This window comes from Strongylocentrotus purpuratus, unplaced genomic scaffold (assembly GCF_000002235.5).
Source record: "Strongylocentrotus purpuratus isolate Spur 01 unplaced genomic scaffold, Spur_5.0 spur5_scaffold_6, whole genome shotgun sequence".
NCBI classification, from domain to species: domain Eukaryota; kingdom Metazoa; phylum Echinodermata; class Echinoidea; order Camarodonta; family Strongylocentrotidae; genus Strongylocentrotus; species Strongylocentrotus purpuratus.
In genome coordinates this window covers 51,272,514-51,293,526 of record NW_022145612.1, presented here as the reverse complement: position 1 = coordinate 51,293,526, position 21,013 = coordinate 51,272,514, and the positions used below count along the sequence as shown (strand labels likewise).

General features: G+C 37.5%; 1 protein-coding gene across 4 annotated transcripts in view; it reads left to right on the top strand.

Annotated features, from left to right (window-relative positions):
- The window catches only part of LOC100889014 (histamine N-methyltransferase B), a 35,710-nt gene extending 16,606 nt beyond the window's left edge, over nt 1-19,104 (top strand). The window contains exons 1-5 of one of the 4 annotated variants that reach the window (XM_011684099.2): nt 1,288-1,387; nt 7,072-7,276; nt 10,871-11,046; nt 13,755-13,917; nt 15,200-19,104. In XM_011684099.2, coding sequence (XP_011682401.2) covers nt 1,328-1,387; nt 7,072-7,276; nt 10,871-11,046; nt 13,755-13,917; nt 15,200-15,633 — 1,038 coding nt within the window. In that variant the 5' untranslated portion in view covers nt 1,288-1,327 and the 3' untranslated portion in view covers nt 15,634-19,104. Of the gene's footprint in view, nt 1-1,287; nt 1,388-1,815; nt 2,046-2,069; nt 3,202-7,071; nt 7,277-10,870; nt 11,047-13,754; nt 13,918-15,199 lie in introns of those variants that run through there. The other 3 variants (XM_003724068.3, XM_011684100.2, XM_011684102.2) reach the window with 3 other exon arrangements.
- Nucleotides 19,105-21,013: the final 1,909 nt, after the last annotated feature.

The following is a 21,013-nucleotide window of genomic DNA, read 5'->3' as shown; positions in this document are numbered from 1 at the left end:
AGGGGGCACATTTTCAAAAAATTCTCTCACAGAAGAAGAAAGGAGCGTTGCATTTTCAGTCGGCTTATGGATCTCAATCTTAAAGGGGCTCTGCAAAACATTAGGAGGTATCCTTTTTAGTTGCCATAAGCGATGGCAAATCGAGTTTATAGCCGGAACCATGTATATATCTTATGCCCCCTGGATCCACTATAGATCTACTATAATAATGTATGCCTAAAACAGAATACAGTAGTCAAGGCCTTTGTTTTTGTCTTAACCATGGCGGAGCCGGGGATAGTGGCATGAAATGTTGGTGCCCCGCCACAATACCAAATAGCAAAACTATCTCACTTTACATGTTGTTCTTCTTTTCTTTTTCCTTTTCGACAGGTATTACTAACCCTCAAATCTCTTGTAGCTAAATTTATAATTCAGCACACCAAAAAAAAAACGCGGTATAAGATGGTTCATGATAAATGTGATAGAAAATGAAGAAGGAAGTGTCACCATGCGATTTTATCTATAACAATAGTACTTCTACGTCTACTTCTACTTCTACGACGATACTCAGCAGGATCCATAAGTCAGGATGTAGTGCTGAGGAATAAACTATCTAGTTATTGGTCTAGATGCTTGGTGGAAGCGCTCCCTTGAAGCCCTCCAGTGAAGTAGCGTCAAGGGTGATCTTTGAAAGTGCATTCCACGCAGTTACTGTCCGAGGGAAAAATGAGTTCTGGTAGAGCTGGGTGCGGGATGGGATAGCCAGCAACTTCTTTGAGTGATACTGTCGTGTGTTGCTGGCAATCATGGGTGCTGTATACCCCAGTCTCCCTTGCTATAACCCTTCTTTGAAAGACGACACCTTGTTGATAGTTCACCGACTTTCCATGTGGACTTAGAAAGTCCCCGAATTAAGTCGGGAATCAACGGAGAATATAGAAAAAACAGGAAAATAGTGAGAAAAGTGATAAAAATCATCCCGACTTTTTATCCGGGCTTTTTATTCATACACTTTCTTTCCGCAGAATGCATATTGCGCGCAAAGCCTATCGAGCTATTTGCGCATGCGCTCAGTTGATTTATATTGTTATGCAATAAGTGCGCGTATATTGTGACGCATGTAGGTCATGTTGTCTTCCTTCGGTCTAGTCTAAACATTGTAATTCTTGTTATTCAAGTATAAAATGTAAAGCATAATAAGACTTAACGAATACATGTGCGGAACCAGAAGAGTGCAGATTATGCAAGAACAACAAGTGTTTTAAGACTGCCAGTTGCTGTACATGGTCAGCAAGACGACAGATTAGGCGAAGGCAAATTATTTATTAGTCATGTAAGGGTAACCATGGGGAATGTTTTCCACAGCTGTGCATGTGGAAGTTATGCTTGTGCCCTATGCGATGAGGTAAGTTAGCAATAATTTTTTTTTTTAAGGAATTGAAAAAAATCACAGTTCACAGTCATCAAGCTGTTTTGTTTAATGTTTGAATCAAAATGGACTTAATGACATCATTTTATATAACGCTTTATTACTCATTATGCCCAGCGTTTAATTAGTTACCTTTTCCTATCATTCAATTCGGAGTTTATTTAATTTTTGGTCTGGTGACTCACCCCTCACCGGCCAGAGTTGGAACCACCGCTACATTATTCCCGATAGATTCTGATTGCGAGCAGCAGGGGCGCCTCAAAAAGAAAAAGGAGGAGAGTTCCCTCAGAAAGTTACTCGCCCTTTCAGATAAGATATAGGCTTACTTTACCCTTATTAGGTGGATGAATGCAAGGCTGATAATGTTTTGGAATATCATGCTTGCTTTGCTCTATACATGTTAGAATATGTTAGCAGATCTTTTTGAGCGCTTAACCGGCAGCCACATTGTTTTTTAGGTTTCTCTGCGATTTTCGTGATTTTGACCGACAAGCTATCTGATTGCTGTCATATTTGCCTATAATCTTGTGTGAATTGCAATAGTGACCTCGGAGGAATCGTTTTTGGAGTGATAATAACTGATATTAAGGTGTATTTTGGAGGTCAAATCATCCGAATTTGCTGTCAATAATGGGTATGTACATGAACATGAACACATACATGCTCCAGTATTGCTTTGACCGTGTACTAGCTCCGTACGAGCTCCGTACGACCCAAGCGAACAAAAGACGATTTGGGCAGAACAATACCAAGTAGCGAAGGTAGTAAAAGACTTGATATGCTCTGATGGATATGCACAAAGTTTGTGTGCTCTTCCTTCTCACACTGTGTATACGTGTTTGTGTGCGTGAACGTTTGTACTGTAAGTCTCATTTTCAACATGGCGGTTATGTCAGGCCGATTGCTAAAACTCAGAAACAGATTCGTGTAAGACATTACTGCAAGGCACCTACAATATACTATTTAAACTCTTGTGCTACCTTTAATATACCCATCATTTGTTGTGGTGATGTCGAGCCTAACCCAGGCCCAACAGTCCCCTTATTGACTAAAACAGTGGTAAACAAACGCTATCAATACAGTCGTGAAGAGTGTTTGAATATTCGTTTTAACCCATCAAATGCTTGTTCGCTACTTTCGAAACCAACATGGCAAACAATTTCAGAGCTCTAAATCAGGAAACATCCCCCACTCATCGTGGTTGCAGAGCTGGAGTGCGGAAGCTAAAACATTTTCAGCACCCCATCCCCAAATCACCATATCGGATCCGGGCCTACAACCGGTCGACCAAAACTCGTCTCCCGAGATGCTTGACACCAGTCCAGAGAGAATCTATTAATGCTAAGCCGAAACAAAGTAACCTGCCTACTTTCTTCATGTGCAACGCGCGCTCAGCTTGCAATAAATTTGACGAACTATCTGCCGTCTTCTCCTTCCATTACACTGATGTTGCAGCCATAACCGAGACATGGTTCAGGAACGACTGTTCTCCTGAACAATTCTCCATCCAAGGTTACTGTCTCTTCTCAAAGTCGCGAACCAGCCGCATCGGTGGAGGTGTAGCCATCTACGTGAAAGAAGCCCTCAATCCTTCGCCCGTTGCTGTCCAGGTTCCAGACAACCTCGAGGTTACCTGGGTCAAACACCGCCCCCTCGACTGCCGAGATCCATCTCTTGTATCTTCTGTGCGGTCGTGTATTATCCACAGCCTGATGTTCATCTTGAAGCACAGCTAACGGATCACCTGATAGCGACCATTGATGACCTCACAACAAATCACCCAGATGCAGGTCTAGTAATACTTGGTGATTTTAATCAGATGAATATTGACGGATTACTTACGAATCACAACCTCCGCCAAGTTGTTAAAATTCCAACCAGAGGGGATAACATTCTAGATAAAATTATTACTAATATATATTGTCATTATAACAAACCTCAGATTTGCTCTCCTGTTGGAATGTCCGATCATAATTCAGTATTGTGGTCTCCTATTACAATTGTTAAAGTGCCAAAAAAGGCAACACGTTATATATCTCAAAGACCTATGCCGGATAGCTCTATAAGAGCATTTGGACAATGGCTCTAGTGTTATGAATGGCCCGAAATTATAACTGATGATGATGTAAATGTACAATGTAATGCTTTTTATAAAACTTTAAATGATGCAATTGATAAATATTTCCCGATTTGTAAAGTTAAGCTACACTGTGATGATAAGCCATGGATGACTGGAGAAATAAAGTCACTAATTCATAGGAGACAAGTTGCACATGACCAGGGGAATCATACCTTATGGAAACGATTACGTAATAAAGTTAAATCATCTATTGAAAATGCTAAAGTTTTCTATCATGCCACACGTGTTCAGAGACATACAAAGAGTAACCCTTCTCGCTGGTATCGCGAAATACGCGTTCTTACAGGACAGCGCAAAGGTTCACCTAACATCCCAGTTGCAGGTGTGAACCCTGACGAGAGTGGCATAATCGCTAATGCCTTTAATAATCATTTTGTATCTGTCTCTTCTGATCTGAAAAAACTTGATCTCTCAGCTCTACCATCATACTTGCCGTCATCGCAAAGTCTTCCGGTAGTCCAATCGTGGCAAGTAAACAGAGCTCTTTCTCAAATTAAAAGTTCGACTTCAAGTGGCCCAGATGACATCTCTGCGCGGCTCATCCGCCAGTTCTCTGTGGAACTTGCAGAGCCATTGACTCGTCTAGTCAACACCTCCTTTAATTGTGGGAAGGTTCCTGATGTTTGGAAACATGCAATCGTTGTTCCAATCCCCAAAACAAGTCCACCGAGTATTGATAAATTAAGGCCGATATCTTTGACCGATCATTTTGCTAAAGTTATTGAAGGTTTTATGGCAAAATGGATATCACAGGACATTGGACAACAAATTGACCCATTTCAATTTGGAAATAGAAAATGTCTATCAACATCTCATTGTTTAATTAATATTCTTCATCATTTGTATTTAAATGCCGAAATCTCTAAAACGTCGTCAACAATTCTTTTAACTGGCTTTAAGAAAGCTTTTGATCGCATTGACCACACTGTCGCTTTAAGCAAGTTACATCTAATAGGGGTCCGATCCTCAGCAATAACTTGGATATGTGACTTCCTTTCTTGTCGTACACAATGTGTTCGTTACCATGGTGTTTTGTCTGATTCATGTACTATTAATGCTGGTGTCCCTCAGGGCACGAAACTAGGTCCTTTAATTTTCTTAGTTATGATTAATGACTTTCAAGTAGATAATAACATTCACATTTTTAAATATGTTGATGACCTTACAATGATCGAGTGCCGCAAACTAGCCCAAGATTCTCAAATGCAGGAAGCTGTTGACAATCTATCTGTCTGGGCTAATGTTAATAACATGAAACTTAATCCTATAAAATGTTTAAAAATGGATATCTGTTTCTCCAGGGCACCCGTTAATCAAACTAGTATAATTTTAGAGAATTGTTTATTGGAGACAGTGAGTGGAGTTAAATTGCTAGGAATTACTATACAGAATAATTTAAAGTGGGATGCTCACATAAAAGACATCGAAAAAAGAGCAAGTGCCAAACTATACATGCTACGTTCTCTGGTGAAATATGGTCTTCCAAAGGAAGACCTTATTACTGTTTTTGTGGGTTATATTCGCCCTTTACTTGAATATGCCAGTCCTGTTTGGAGTGGAGGACTCACGCAAAACCAAAACGAGAGATTGGAGAGAATACAAAAGAGAGCGTTGCGGATAATTTTTCGTAGGGATTATGATAACTATGCAATTTCACTTGCACAATCTCAATTACAAAGATTAGATGAAAGACGCCAATATTTATGAGTTACTTTCTTTCAAAAAACGTTATCACTCACTGATCAATTTAAACAATTTCTCCCACAAAAACATTTTACTAAAACACTTAGAAATTCAAAGAAAATTCCGGATTTTAAATGTAAAACCAGTCGCATGCAAAATAGTCCTATTCCAAATTTGATTCGCCTGTATAATAACAGTTAATATGCTCATGTTAATATCTATTGTAATGATTTATCATTGAAATGTCTCGATTTCTGTACATTCTTGTAATGATTTTGTATATCGTACCGGTATGTTTTAATGATATTGAATTGCATTTTACTTTTAATTTTGAATAATTATTTCAAATATTACTAAATGTTCATACACCTGCTCTTGCCGCTATCCTTGATTATTTGACAATTATACCCACAACTGCAATATTGTACCGTGACGAACTGTTGTATAATTTGCCTTAGTCCATATTATGTTGGCATGTAATCATGTTTATACCTTTTTCTTTGGTAGAAATTATGTTCATTGAGTGTTTTTTAATTGTTATGGTATTTAGGCAGTAGTAACGTGACACTTTTAAATAATTTGTAACTAAATGTTATGTAAGTTTTTTACAATGTATATATCCAATTCGTGTAATTCATGTGCAATTCAGTTGTGAAACTGCCATTCATGAAAGATGCAATAAAATACCATTTATATATCATCTATCTATCAGATATCTTGATCTGGTTTTGAGTTTTGAATATACTTTTCTTGTTGTTTTGATATAGCATTATCGTGTAGCCCATAATAATAACGGAAAATGTATTTGCTTATAAACAGATGGGTAAAAAAACACAGGGAAGGATATTGAAATAAAAATTGAAGGTACATGTATACTCAAAAGCATGCATGTATATCAGCTTTTCATTTAATTATTTGATGTACTGGTCCTCTGTGTTTCAGACTTATATACGTTTTTGATAGTCTCTGATATATTGTTTTGATGGTATGTGACATGAAATTAAATTGTATCGTTAGCGAGCATTCTGATAGAGAATTAATATCTGTGTTATCTTTTGAATGCGCTTGAGAAAATATTTTCTCTCGAAGTAGTTTTATTATAATTTTCTACGTGTGACTACGGTAAGTTATGACATTATAGTAATGAGAAACATACATACAATGTAATGCTTGGTACTTTTATTTGATTTAATTATAATGTTATGTGATCGATACTAGTCGGTTTTTTCGTGCCAGGTACATACATGTCAAATATCTATGGTGATTTGTCTCTGCTTTAATCTTTTATTACATTATGCTCAATTGTTAAAAAGACTTTTCAGGTAATTGTAGAGACGATTTTGTTTTGTGGTGTGTAAATTTAATGGTCAACTTACTATAGAAATATTGCTTTAATGCAGGCGATGAATGTTTAGTTAGCGTGTACTCATTTAGAGTGAAGTTAAGATTGTTAAAGTTGGTCATCTGCAGTATTTAACTCTATTTTAGGTGAGGGATTCTATAGGGATGTGTCATTTGACTATTAACGACCCAAAAGAGCCGACGAGCTTTTTAAAAATAATTAGCCATTTTCTAGGTGGAAACTTTTTTTAAAATTTTGTTTTAATACTGATTCTGAATAGTAGCTTCTCAATTTTGCACACGAACCGCAGATTTTCCGTCCGCGTTGAGCTTGCGAAAACTCCCTAATGATGACGACGGCGACGATAGAAACAGACAAACAAAACAGCATAATATTGTGGCCTGGTCTCAGCTTTGGTCGAACAGTAGCTCAAATATAATCCTATATGGTATTCCCTAAATTTCTATTAATTGTTCTTTATTCATGTCTCTCTAGGCTAACCGACGTGATAGCGGTATGACCACGATCGAAGAGTACCACTATCTGGATGCTTTGACCGAGTTTATACGTCGATGTGACCAGGAGGAGGTGATGCTAGCTTGGATCAAGAATAGATGTCTCAACATCCTCAATGTGCTTCCCATCGAAAAGAGCTCACCACTCAACCCCGTCAGGGTGGTCGGTGTGGGCTGCGGTAACGGTGAGTAGAGTTCCTTTCATTCACAGTGGCGGAAAAATGGGGGGGGGGGGGTGTGCGCGAGGTGCGCCGTCGCCCTGTTTTGCATATCATCTCTGGCATGCTACACGTTAAATATTTCAAATAGATATATACTTTTTTAACCAAGCTCCATAAAATGAATGCGCCCCAGCAGGCAGCAATTTTAGACCCAAAGACACCTGAACATGGTTTTCTTTTTGCTCATGACTCGATTTTTTAACTTGTGTCTCACCTCCGCGTGAAAATACTGGATACGCCATTTTAATTGATCCAGTGACTTGATCTCTGGGCTTTATTTCGTCAAATATATTAGTGAAAGAGCTAGGATATCAATTCGAGTTTAGGTTGGGTTTACATGGTTTTAATAAGGGTGAGTAATAATTTTTCGTTCAGGTTTAAACGCGGAACAATTGTTGTATTCAATGGCAATTTGAACACTTGACTGCACATTAAAACGTGATAAAATGAACCCCTTTTCAGGTAATGGGGCTTTAAATATATTGTCTTTACTTCTACTATGAGATTTTACAATACGATGACATGTAGGCTACCCCTGCCCCCCCCCCCCAACCAATGAGCACCAGTTTACATAAAATGGTTAGACCAGTATTTTTTCAAGGCGCGTGTATGATGAAAGAGAGCCGAAGGACCCTTAAAAGTCGGTGTTGAGATTGTGGGCTGGTGTGTGGACATTTGCCATAGGCTACATGCAGAATTATTCGGTCTTTCCTCCTTCTTCCCACTTATTAAGATTTATTTTGTATTTCTATTATGTGAACAAAACCTGCCTGTGTCAATCAAAGATATTGACCGAAGGTGAGGGTGTGTCAGACAGATAAACAAGGAAATATTTTTAAACTCAAGTCTGTTGAAATGGTATTCGAACAATTTAAACCTTTCTTTATACAGTGCACAACCTATCAAAGTCGGAAATATGATTGAATTTCTAGTGAATGAGGAACTGCTTTTGCCTTGAGTTGAATATTTTGGACATATTGTTTAATTTGTTATCTCGCCAAAGGCTCCGTATTAAAGACGTCTTTCAACATTTTGTGTGCTTACGTCCATTGTCATGACTTTTGTGTGGTATATTGTCAAGTAACCAGCACCTAAAAGTATTTAGGACTGCATGGTTGGTGCATACAAAGGCTCTAATCCCTAATTTTCAACTTTATTAAGAAAGGAAAAAAGAAAATGTCCGGGGAGAGGGATATATTGTAGTGAGCAAACTCGTTTTGACCTTGTTCAAATTTATTTTTTTCCTTTTAGAACACCCTACAACATTTTTGGTATGGTTAATGGATACGTTTTAGACCCAAAAGCCTAATTACTTTAATGGTCACGTGGGTCTTGTATACCTACTCCAAGAAAAATGCAGTCCCGCGATTCACAATCTATAAATCGTTAGAAGGTAATGTTTTATGTATATCATTATACAATTATGATATATATTCATGTATGTTATATTGTTTTTACTTAAATTAATTAATATATCTAATCCAGAAGGGTATTCACTCATGCACGAAAAGTAGTCTAAACCAATATTTGTTGTAATATCTGCATTATACATAAACTCAGTCTGATACTTATATACCATACTCATCAATCCCCAAAAATCTCAAAACAAGAATAACCAAGAAGTTGCTTCTTAGAATAACATTATACCATACGGTTAACCGTACGGTGAATAAAACATCTCATTGAATAATATTATTGAACCGCATCGTATTTTACGACATCATAAACACAACACTTCTCATTCCAGGTGATTAAATATCACCAACAAAATGCTGGATACAAATATTGAATGAATTCGGTGTTATTATCTAGCAGTAATTATCCACTCTGAATTAAGCTCCGAAAGTCGTATAATTATGTAACGTGACTTAATCAATGCCACGCCCAAAATATGTATAGCCGCCTGTATAGACGCAACACAAACCAAGTCAAGCTATTAAACAAAACTTTCATGTATTGAGATAACTAACGTATATCCCCCCCCCCCCCCCACTCCTAGAACGGACGGACCTCATGCGTGTTACCAAAATGTCCGGTAAAGGGGTACTTTTCGTGAGACGAAGTCCGGCCCGAGAATTGTAAAAAAAAAAGGGTGTATTAACTTTTCACCCGGAGATTTCTCTAAAAAGGGGGTGTTTTATCTTTTTTTTTTCTCTCATCTTTTTGGACTGAGAAATTATTCCGAATTTAGGGGGGTACATTGAGCATTTTTCATGATTTAGGGGGGTACATTAAGCATTTTTCATGATTTAGGGGGGTCTCCAAGGCAGGAAAAGCCCGCGAAACGCCCGCGAAAGGGGGGGGGGGTCGGAAATGTTGGCAGTCCTCAGATAGGGGGTGCTTTCAAAAAGAGGGGACAAGCATTATGCGTACACTAAATAACACTGAGTGTGGGGAGGGGGCGGGCGTATATAACATCACTATTCCTATATAATTGCACTGATAGCAAATTTAAAAAATCAATATCGTGTTCAATTATCTCTACATACATGTGTATAAACTGTTACAAGATAGAGGCTACCTTGTCCTTAAAAATAAACTTTAGTACTGGTAATGCGATTGCATTGTGAAAGAAAAGATGTGGAAAGGATCAGAATCAGTTGATCATGTAGCATGTAAGTATTGGTGTGCACTGCAAGGTTCTGGTGTCATCAAAATTATAATAAATTTGACCGAGTCTTGGTAAAGTAACAAGCACTATACACAGAAAGCTATATATGGGACAACACACATGGTGTCGGGGCTAGTACTACCGTGATTTCCTTGTCTTTCTATGCTCATTACTCAGCCAGTATACATTTTCTTCCAAAATTGTTTGGCACATGTCATTTATTTGTAATCTTGAACGTTCAGTGTAAGTTTCGTTTGATTCTGTGAGAATTAATTTCTTTTTTTTTTAACCAGAACTGGAGTTTATCTTTAAAAGCTCCAATGACAATCACATAGATAGGCACGACTGTAGTAAAACTACCGGCTTCGTTTAGAGGCTAAGTCCTCTCCAAAAATAATTTTCTTCTTTCTATTGAAAGTAAGCTATTTTTGGAGTGGACTTGCCCTTTAATGTTATTGGACGAATATCGGTTGTATAAATACCCAGCACAGCCTTGCCTGACATAGCTCCATGTCCAGAAGGGCTACTTTTCGTGCATGAGTGAATATCCTTCTGGATTAGATGTATAAATCAATTTAAATAAAAATAATATAACATACATGAGAAAATATCATAATTTTATAATGATATACATAAAACATTAACCTACGAACGATTTATAGATAATGAATCGCGGCACTGCTTTTTCCTCGGAGTAGGTATACAAGACTCACGTGACCATTAAAGTAATTAGGGTTTTGGGTCTAACAAGTATAACATTAACCACACCCAAAACAATGTAGGGTGTTCTGAAAGGCAAAATTAAGTATTAACAAGGTCAAAACGAGTTTTGTCACTACTTGTTGCATTAATTGGGAGTTGGAACTTGTCTCACGTTGTCATGATTAACCTTGATATTCGTAATGAAAATCGGCATAATATTACTCTGAATATTGTTGTCATGACAGGTATAATGGATGTACAAATTCTACGCGAGCTGAGTTCGTTGAGTGCCTTTACGCAACAGATCGCTGTTGAGCCGAATGATTCCGAACTTCTCCGATTTAAAGCGAGGATAGAAGAAGACGAAAGACTGAAATCGTTCACATTTGACTGGATACATGCAACTACAGAAGGTTTTGAGGTAACTAATGTGTAAAACCTATATATATCTCTATACCACCGTTTCTAATGGGATAACTCATGACCCCCCCCCCCCAAACCCCCCCCCCAAAAAAAAAAAAACATTGCTATTTTCTAATTTCAAATGCCTGTATAATATTCCTAATAATGTAAATGAACATTCTTATATATATATATATCTAATTGTGTTCGTGCGTCATTTTCAAATAGAGAATGAATATGGGTGATGGAACAAAAAATAAAACCATTTCAGCAAATGTTGAGGTTAGGAACGAGTAAAATGTATAAAAAGCAATATCTCACACTTTCTATGCAACAGTTTGAGAAGTATTATGAACAAATAAAAATGATTTGTTTTCAAATTGCAAACACCCATCTTACATTCCCGATAATGTACTACAATGGAACATGACTGCATCGTTGGGAACTCGGTATGTAAACGGGGAAGAGGGGTTAAAAATGGAATGGACTCATGCCTGTCATAATATTTAGGCCTATGCATTTCTGGAGCTCATGTCTTTTCCTGATCCCAACTCTTTTATACCGGTATCAACGAGGCTCAATAGTGTAGAATTTATTCGCCATTATCCTATCCTAAATACACAGTGATGGTCCGTATTCAGGGACTAAGGGTACGAAACCTCTTTTCATCAGCGATATCTGTTTGCAAAGTTACTTAACTTGGAACACAAACAGCCGGACGATTGAGTTTCACTCAAGGAGGTGCGCAAATTCCGAAATTCAGTTTCACCAACGAAATACCAGCTAAGGAGGGGGCTTGGGAAGACTGCATGAAATATTGTTAGTATTTTTTCAAACCCCAGAGAAAATGGTTTAACGATGTCCCTATATGCATGTTCATGTACAGCGTCGGGTATTGGTGCAATAACATAAAAGCACCGGAAGCAATGTTGCTCAAATTATGGACGGATTTAGATTATGATTGTTATCAAGAAAGACGGATTGATGTCGAAGAAAAGAAAAACAAGTTATATTACATGGTGAGGTATTGTGTTGAGCGAATGTTTGGAAAAGCCTGTTCCAATAACCGATATGTTCATTTGTTATTTATATAAGCACCGACATAAAATTGACGGAATCCCTTATGATTCATAAAAGGAGTCTGAGTGTTACAAATCAAATTGGTGAAGACTCCAAATAACATTCATCATGATAATGATTTAATCGTAATACCATGGTCCCGTTTCCCTTATAGTTGGTATGGTACACGGGTGCGGTCATCCACAAAACGTATTTCAAACAGCGATGGAAGGTGAATAATTGTGGTGCAGTTTTCCCTGTTTTCATTGCTTTCATAATCAAAGGGGAAAAAATATGAATGCGTTGAAAAAAGTATACAGGAATAGCTTTCATGAGACGCAAATTGATGAGAAGCATGAACCACTGGAATAGACGTGTTTGACAACGAACAATTAAGTATTTTTGTAAATCCTAGCCCCCTTTAGCCGGACAAAGTTTGATACCAACATCACTGTCTTTTCAAGACCTTTTTGTAGATATTTGTTTTTTTGACTTTTTCCGAATTCAGACAAAGTTTGACCCATGGTGTGTTTGTTATTTCAAAGTTAGCTGATAGTATCTTAACGATGAATTGAGGTTAATCCTATACTAATGCGATTTTATCTTACTTTTAATCCAGTGTATCAAAATACTGATTCTGAAAGTTCATCAGCTGTAGAAACTCAGCGTATGAAAAGATTTTGCAAATCACTACAATATAATATATGCACAAACTATACAATGTTACTCTTTCGAAAACTTAATCCATGTAAATCTCGAGTGAGGGAAAGTGAACTTAGTTGTGCATGAAGTGTTTTTAATAATATTCAAATTTAAGAACTTGAAAACAGGAATAGCTTTTTCACTGGCAGACCTGATGATATCGTGAAGGGATTTTTCTCCTCGTAACTATAAGTCTTTCCGCTCTTCAGACCGAAATGAAAAGGATAAAATATTTTGGGGGAATTATCAAGCGTAACCATCAATGTTCAGCATTGATGAAGTAATGGATTTGCAGATCGTTCTGAATACAGAAAGAAATCAATGGCACTCCCTTTGTTCCGATAAGTACGTGTGACGCCAATTATGGGTCGGGATTTTTTTTTGTTCACCCCCAACAATAATAAATGTAACGTTGTGTTATTGAAACATGTCTCCCCTCTCTCTCTCTCTCTCTCTCTCTCTCTCTCTCTCAATCACGCATTCTTCCTCCGGAGCTCCCCCTATCCATTTTATCCATCTTTATACGTTTCTATGTCTCGTTCCTCACCGTTTCTCGATCAATTATTATTACTTAAAGCCCCACTGTCCTATTTGTAGCTACTTGCTCCCTCTATATAGAAAACTTCCCCAATCGGTACCTGTTGGTCCCCCATGATCCTCTATTTCTTATGTTTTTTGAGAGCTGAGTTGATGAGATAGCCATCTGTCAGCGACCTCGCTGTGTGGTCTAATCCCTCCGCTAGCCAAACTAGTACTGGCGGTCTTTAAAACTTAAAATACCTTAATATTTAACTATGATAATACTCTCCCCTTTCGGTCATTTTTGTGTTTATTACATTGTTGTTTATTAATCATTCGACTACTAGACTTCGCATATATACCCATGCCCATATTTGTTTGTTTTTCAGAAAAATAACATGAAAGGAAAAGAGAATTCACGATTTAAATTATTTTGTTCAATTTCAGGCAACCATGAACCAACTTATCGCGGAGGGCGCATTCCCTAAAGTTCATTTCGTCCACATGTTGCAGATGCTGTACCACGCGAGAGACGTGGACTCGACCATCAGCAACTACTACAGGGCACTGCTTGATGGAGGGGTGATGCTCATTACGATAGCTTCAAAAAGTTAGTATCCTAAATACCCGTTTTTTATTTATTTATTTATTTATTTATTTATTTATTTATTTATTTTATTTTTATTTTTATTTATTTATTTTTATTTATTATTATTATTATTATTATTATTATTATTATTATTTTTTTTTTTTTTTTTTTTGGGGGGGGGGGTCTCTCAGGGACCTGACAAGCAAGAAAACAAAATTTATTTTTGAAAATTAAAAAAAAAGCGGGGGGGGGGGGTCTTCTTATATTTGTTGTGTGGGGGTGGGGATGTTCCCGCAAAGCCACCGGACACTTGGTTAGTTTGTACGGCCCAGCATCACCATGAAGTATGAAATTACGCACAAAGAATCGGTGGATGAATTTTTTTTTTTTAAACATTTTTTTAAATGCCATCAGACCTGGCGGCTCCTGAGTAGGAGAAAGAAAGATATTTAATTACATTGATTTCGCATTTGGGTTTGGGATCAAGGCCAATACTTACACAAGACCGCAACTGGTCTCGCGGCATCACTGATTGGATACCGCCCCTTTACTCTTCTAACTTCAGGGTAGGTCTACAGCCTGAAGACACCCCCCCCCCAAAAAAAAAAAAAAACAAACAAACAAACAAACAAACAAACAAACAAACAAACAAACAACAAAAACAAACAACAAAAAACAAAACAAAACCACACACACACACACAATATATATATTTTCAACACATTTTTTTAAGGCACTTTTCATTTGCCTTCGTGCCCCTTCATTCTTCAAGAATTCAATGCCAACTGTCCCTTTTTGACAAGTTGCTATCAAATCAAAGTGACTGTGACTCTCAAATATCTTATACGTGGCCTGAATAATTATGTGAAAAAGATGTGGCTCCATAATTATCATATATATTACATTTTCACCCACAAAAGATGCAACTCGGATTAATGAGGATTTCTATGCTACATAGAATATGATTTATTGATATAATGTTCCAGCTTGTTGTTCCCAAAATCTTGTTTGGTCGTGTGACTGCTCCTGTTTGGTTGTAAATCCGAACTAAGTTGATAAGCTCGTTGAAAGTGACATCAAGATGTAAAACAAAGATCAATTTTGTGCTGATGTGTCCCACACCAAACATTGATTACATTCATCATTGATAATACAAAGTCTTAATTCGATGTACATGAATAGGCCTAATGATGGGCATGCGTTCTGAAGTAGACCCTCTTTGGCATTAAAAACAATTGTCAGCTTGTTGTTTAGCTCCCCCAAAAATATTCAAATATTGTGTTTAAAATTTGATTGATTGCAGAGAACAACGACCTATTCAAGTCCTTCCTCGATCTGGAACCAAAGCGGAACAAGCAAACCCCGAAGAATAAAAAGCGCTACGGCGACGACGTCACGCGTGTCCTGCGACGTCTGGGACTCAAGTACGACATCGAGAACGTCATCTACCACCTAGATATCACCGAGTGCTTCAAGGAAGATTCAAAAAGTGGAAAACTTCTCCTGGACTTCATCTGCCTCACCAACGCTGCCCAGGTGTACCAGACCTTAACGACCTCAGACAGGGACCGACTTATGAAGCGGCTGCTGGACCACTGCGAGCAGCACCCTGACGGCAGGGTCACCGTCCGGCTAAGCTTCGATGCCATAGTGGTAACGAAAAGCAGTGAGCAAACGTTGCTCACTCCGTCTTCAGCCGATAGCAGCGCAGTAGAAAACAAAATGGATGCCCAATGAAGTTTCCGAACCTCTACTAGGAGTCACCATTTTCGGATCTGACCGATATGAATATTTAATCGAGTAATATTATAATAGTCTCTACCAGTATACAGATATCATGGTAATCATTATCATCCTTATTATTGATGATCTTGATTGAGACGGAATTTTTCCTTTGTATGTAGTAACTTATTTTGGAAGTAAAATGTTCGTTGGAACGAGATAGCAATATTGCTTGTATTAGAACACGGTGTAGTAAGGAACAACATTCAATGAAGTATACGAGCCTGAAATGTATCTAAGAACTTCATTCTAATAGTCACACGCTTGAAGTCGAAGTAAACTTAAACGTACATCGATTAAGATATCAACTAAACATGCGAAGCATCAATCCACGCATACGCTGTTGATTCGTACATGTGTATCCATCAAAACTCAAGAGCAGCTGTTGAATAAATTATGTTCTTTGTTAAAAAAGAGGCTGTAATGTATTCAATATTTTCCCTACTTCGTCATTATATAATGTCAATGTAATGTTAACGTTTATGCTTAGTGTCAGCTATGACATTGCAAAGAAGACGATCACAATGACTTTCGGAATATTCATTTAAGGTCATTTCAGTATCCTTGCCCATCACTTTATGGAATGTAAGAACAACATGAGGTATTACGTAATCCGAAAATGATTCATGTGGGATATAGGCGTACATTAGGATATTGAAACTGCCTTTGTTTAATTTTTCGAAAGTCTTTGCGTTCGGGTTAAAGTAGCGTCCCCTGTTTTGAACTACTTTACATTATGCACTGTCAGTTTATCGTACACAATGTTATGGAACAAAAGACTCTTCAAGAAGAGGGGTTTGCAGCTTATAGGCTATGTATCATACTGTAGCTATTAATCCTAATCAGAACAAAAATCACTTTGCAGTTCTTTGTAATTTTCTACGAACTGAAATATCCATATCAAAGATAATTATACATCTACCAAAAACAAAACAAAATGGGTATTTGTTTCCTTGTCACGTACTGAAGTTATATTGGCCTGCAAGTAAGATGGAGGGGGGAAAAGGATTAATTTCAAATATTCCTTGTTTGTTCAATTCTATTTAGTCTTACATTAAGGAAATTAAGATAGAAAAATATCCCTGTTTGTTTGTTGTACTGTATTTCGTTTTAACGAAGTTAGATATTGTTGTGTATTGACTTTAGGTTTAATAGTATTCAGTTTCATTTTTAAAATATATGTATTCATTTATGGTGCTGATATTTGGGCTTTTATTCAATCTAGGCGCTTCACTTTCTTATTTTTACATTAAGTTAACATTTAAGGCTTTTAGAAAACATGTCGGGATGTTTGTCACGGTTATCCGTGATGGTTAGCCCGTGTTAGGGGAAAGATTGATAACGTATGTGATTGTTTTTGAAATTTTAGATATAGTATTTAGTTTCGTTGTCGGTTATTTACAGGGTCAAAGTATGAGACTGCACCGTTAGGTGAGACATTTTATTCATTTTACATAACTTCATAGGTAGAAGGGTCGTGGTCTGTTGGATTATGTAACCGGGCTGTGAATCACATGGTTCGCGGTTCGCTCAAGTGGCGTCACTTTGCCACTCTCCACCCGGGTGTAGTATATGGGTACCTGTAGGAGGTTATCCCCTAAATGCTTTTAGCGCCATATTGCAGCTGGGCTAAAGCCATGGTAAAGGTAGTACTTGTAGTACATTTAGGCTCCTTGAGCATCCCCTAAGATGGAAGTGTGCGTGATATAGTATATGTAGCTAGTATTATGACACGGTTAAGACGGGAAAATGCCTATAATCTAACTACGTGGATTATTTATTTGAAAATGCTCATGTATAGTACGCTGTTTCAGACCGACATTGACATTGCAGAGGCTATGAGGTCAAAGAGTAAATCCACTCTGATTATCAAAGTGAAATCGTGAGGAAAAAAAGAAAGTTATCAACGTTTTCGAAAATAAGATCCTCCTTTTTCGTGTTTTGGCAATACGACAAATACAAATCTTCTTGACTATTGATGATTTGAAGGGGGCATATTAGACGCGTTTAAAATCATACATTAAAGGAACACGTAACATAAATTAAAAAACATAAATTGTTAAATGGTGTGTACAGACACATGAAAAATAACTCATGACTTTTGTTGTGGTTCAGTTTGTGTAGTAATCTTCACGACTGCGACAGTCTATAACTTTCTTTACGTTTATTTATAATTCTTGTTTAAAAACTGGAACCCGATTTTCTATTTCTCTGCGTTTTTTTCAAGTAAATGTAATGTCAGGGTCAACTCACCATTTAATGGATGAAATCATTTTTATTTCATCGTCCAACTAATATGGCGGAACTTCTGATGAGAAAATCCCGTAGCGCACGATTGCGATATCATGTCCGCCAATATTGACGCTTTGTTTGTTATATTCATTTTACAAGCACCGTTTGTGTGATTTCACTCTATCACCGTTCGTCACGGACCGCACCAGCCTCTGACGCCGTCCAGTACATCGGGCAAATGACGATTCGTGTGCAAGAGGCATTATGATACTCTATTGTAGATGAAGTGTGAACGGGCCCTGTTTTAAACATGTTAATTATTATATATTCAAATGACATATAATATATTCAGTAAAACCTAGGCAAGTGGATTTGTGCATGTATCCTTCTGTATTGTAGAGCATGAATCCATCTTAAAGTATTTTATTCTGTCAAATCTGACGCTTTCACATTTTAAGCGCACAATTATGATGTAATCATGTGATGTTATTCATAAACAGGAAACAGATATAATATTATACTGCCATCTTTGACAACATCGCAAAGACTTTCGAGAAATCATCCCAAAAAGCAATTTTAATACCCTGTGGTATTGCCTATCACAATCAAGTTCGCATCATGTAACATGGCATTTTAGCGTTCGTATATTTCAAAAGGTGACGCTTAAGGATCTGGAAGTTACCTAAATATTGATTTGTTTAAGTCTTTTCAATCTTCTTCACAATATAATTATATCGACGAATGGTAAAGCTCAGAAAGAGGAGTGTAGAATCATGATTACAGCACAACATGATTTCTGAAATTGTCGTCTTTTATCATATGCAATTGCTATATCATATGGACGATTGGAATATATTCATATGCAACAAGGTTGCTATCTTTTAGAATGATATTTAAGACCACTAGAGTCAACACCTAATGTCAATAACTCCGTTTGGCTCACAGAATTTCCTGGATTTCCTGGATCTACCCCTGGAGGATGTTTTAAAATTGTAATAGTCTGCAGACGCCATAGTTTTAAGCCTTTCCTTTGTCTATAGATGATTGAAAGTAGTTAGTGTTTAGTGAGATTGTGCAGATATAGATAGTTGGAGTATAATAGAACGTATACATGCAATATTATATTGGTTGTGGAATTTTATAGAGCATTTTATTGAACATTTTATCGAATAAACAATTCTATGTATGTGATTACTTGTATGCGTTGCTGAGTGGCATTTATTTCAATGGTACAGAGACTGCAAATGACTTTGTAAGGTATAAGACTTACGTTGCAAGTATGCTTAGTATTTTGGCACAATTGAAAGTTTTTTTTAGTAATTAATTTAGATCACTTCAAATCATGGTGGGTTTTTAACCAAATGAAGAAAGATAATACTCTTTTCCCCAAAGTGTCAGTTGAAGAATCCCAGCTATGTTATTTGTTAGCATGTTGGAGACTGAAGATTAGATGTTGAAGTTTTGTTTAAAAAAAGATAAGAGAGAGAGAGAGAGAGAGAGAGGAGAGAGGGGGGGCAATATTGGCGAGATAGGAAATACGAAAGAGAATGTGAAACGTTCATCAACAGTATCGTTACTAATAAGATAACAAAATACTTATTTCTTATCATATCACGTTTTTTAGGCATGTGGTTTTAATAATAATCATGCGTAGCTGATCATGATGAATTTTATTTTTTAATCGTGTTTTTCCTATATATATTTTGTGGGGGGGGGGGGGGGCTGGGGCAGTCCGCAGTGATTGTGATGCGCTTTAGCCCCGTTCCAGTTTAGTACAGTAGGTGTACAAGTTCTCAATAGTCATCGTACATTACGCTTTCGTGACTGATGAAAAAGAAAACACACCCCGTGAGATCTCTCTCATTACACCCACTAGAAATGAATTTCAAAATAAAATAAAATCTTCTTCCAAGACCAATCATGCCACTAAAGATACTATTTTGCTTAAAACATTAAAAACAAGTATCACAAACTTCCGTACTTGTTTTATGTCAACAATTTCATTTATTTTTCAACACGATTTGTCACATTGTCAGAGGCTTTGTTCTCTTGATGTGGTAGAATTTCTTTCGAAACGAAATGAGACACGGTGAGATCATCCTTACCATGCTGGGATTCTGGGACGACCTCAGCAGGTTTAACCTGTGCAATCAAACCACATCTCTGTCTGTCTGTCTGTCTCTGTCTCTGTCTCTGTCTCTCTGTCTCTCTGTCTCTCTCTCTCTCTCTCTCTGTCTCTGTTTCTCTCTCTCTCTCTCTGCCTTTGTCTGTATATCTCTGTATCTCTCTGTATGCCTCTTTGTCTATCTTTATCCGCCTTTCTCTCTCTCTCTCTCTCTCTGCCTTTGTCTGTATATCTCTGTATCTCTCTGTATCTCTCTGTATGCCTCTTTGTCTATCTTTATCCGCCTTTCTCTCTCTCTCTCTCTGTGCCTTTGTCTGTATATCTCTGTATCTCTCTGTATCTCTCTGTATGCCTCTTTGTCTAATCTTTATCCGTCTCTCTCTCTCTCTCTCTCTCTCTCTCTGCCTTTGTCTGTATATCTCTGTATCTCTCTATATCTCTCTGTATGCCTCTTTGTCTATCTTTATCCGTCTCTCTCTCTCTCTCTCTCTCTCTCTCTCTCTGCATGTCTCTCTTTATGTCTGTCTGTCTCTTTCTCTCTCTTTCTCGATCCTAATTTCTCCCGCTTTCCCCTCTCCTTCTCGCTGTTCTGTGTCAATGTATTTTCAATTATGAACCGGGAATTTGTTTATCAAATTCCCCTTACCACCCCTTACTGCCATTGCCGCCTGTATCCCTTGCTCACCCTCTCTCTGTTCTCTCTCCATCCACTGTTGACTTGTTTTATTCTCTCCTCTCCGTCTCTTTCCATATTTCTAACTCCTTATCTCATATTCTCTGTCACCCTCTTCCGCTCGCTCTTTTCCTCCCTTTGCCGATCTCTCTCTCTCTCTCTCTCTCTCTCCCTCTCATTCCCCCTCTCTCTCTCTCTATCTCTCAATATTCCAATATCTCGTTTCCACTCAACGTTGGTGAGTCTAATGAACTTTAGCACAGTTTGACAGATTCCTGAGTTCAATAATGCGATAGAGAAAGAGA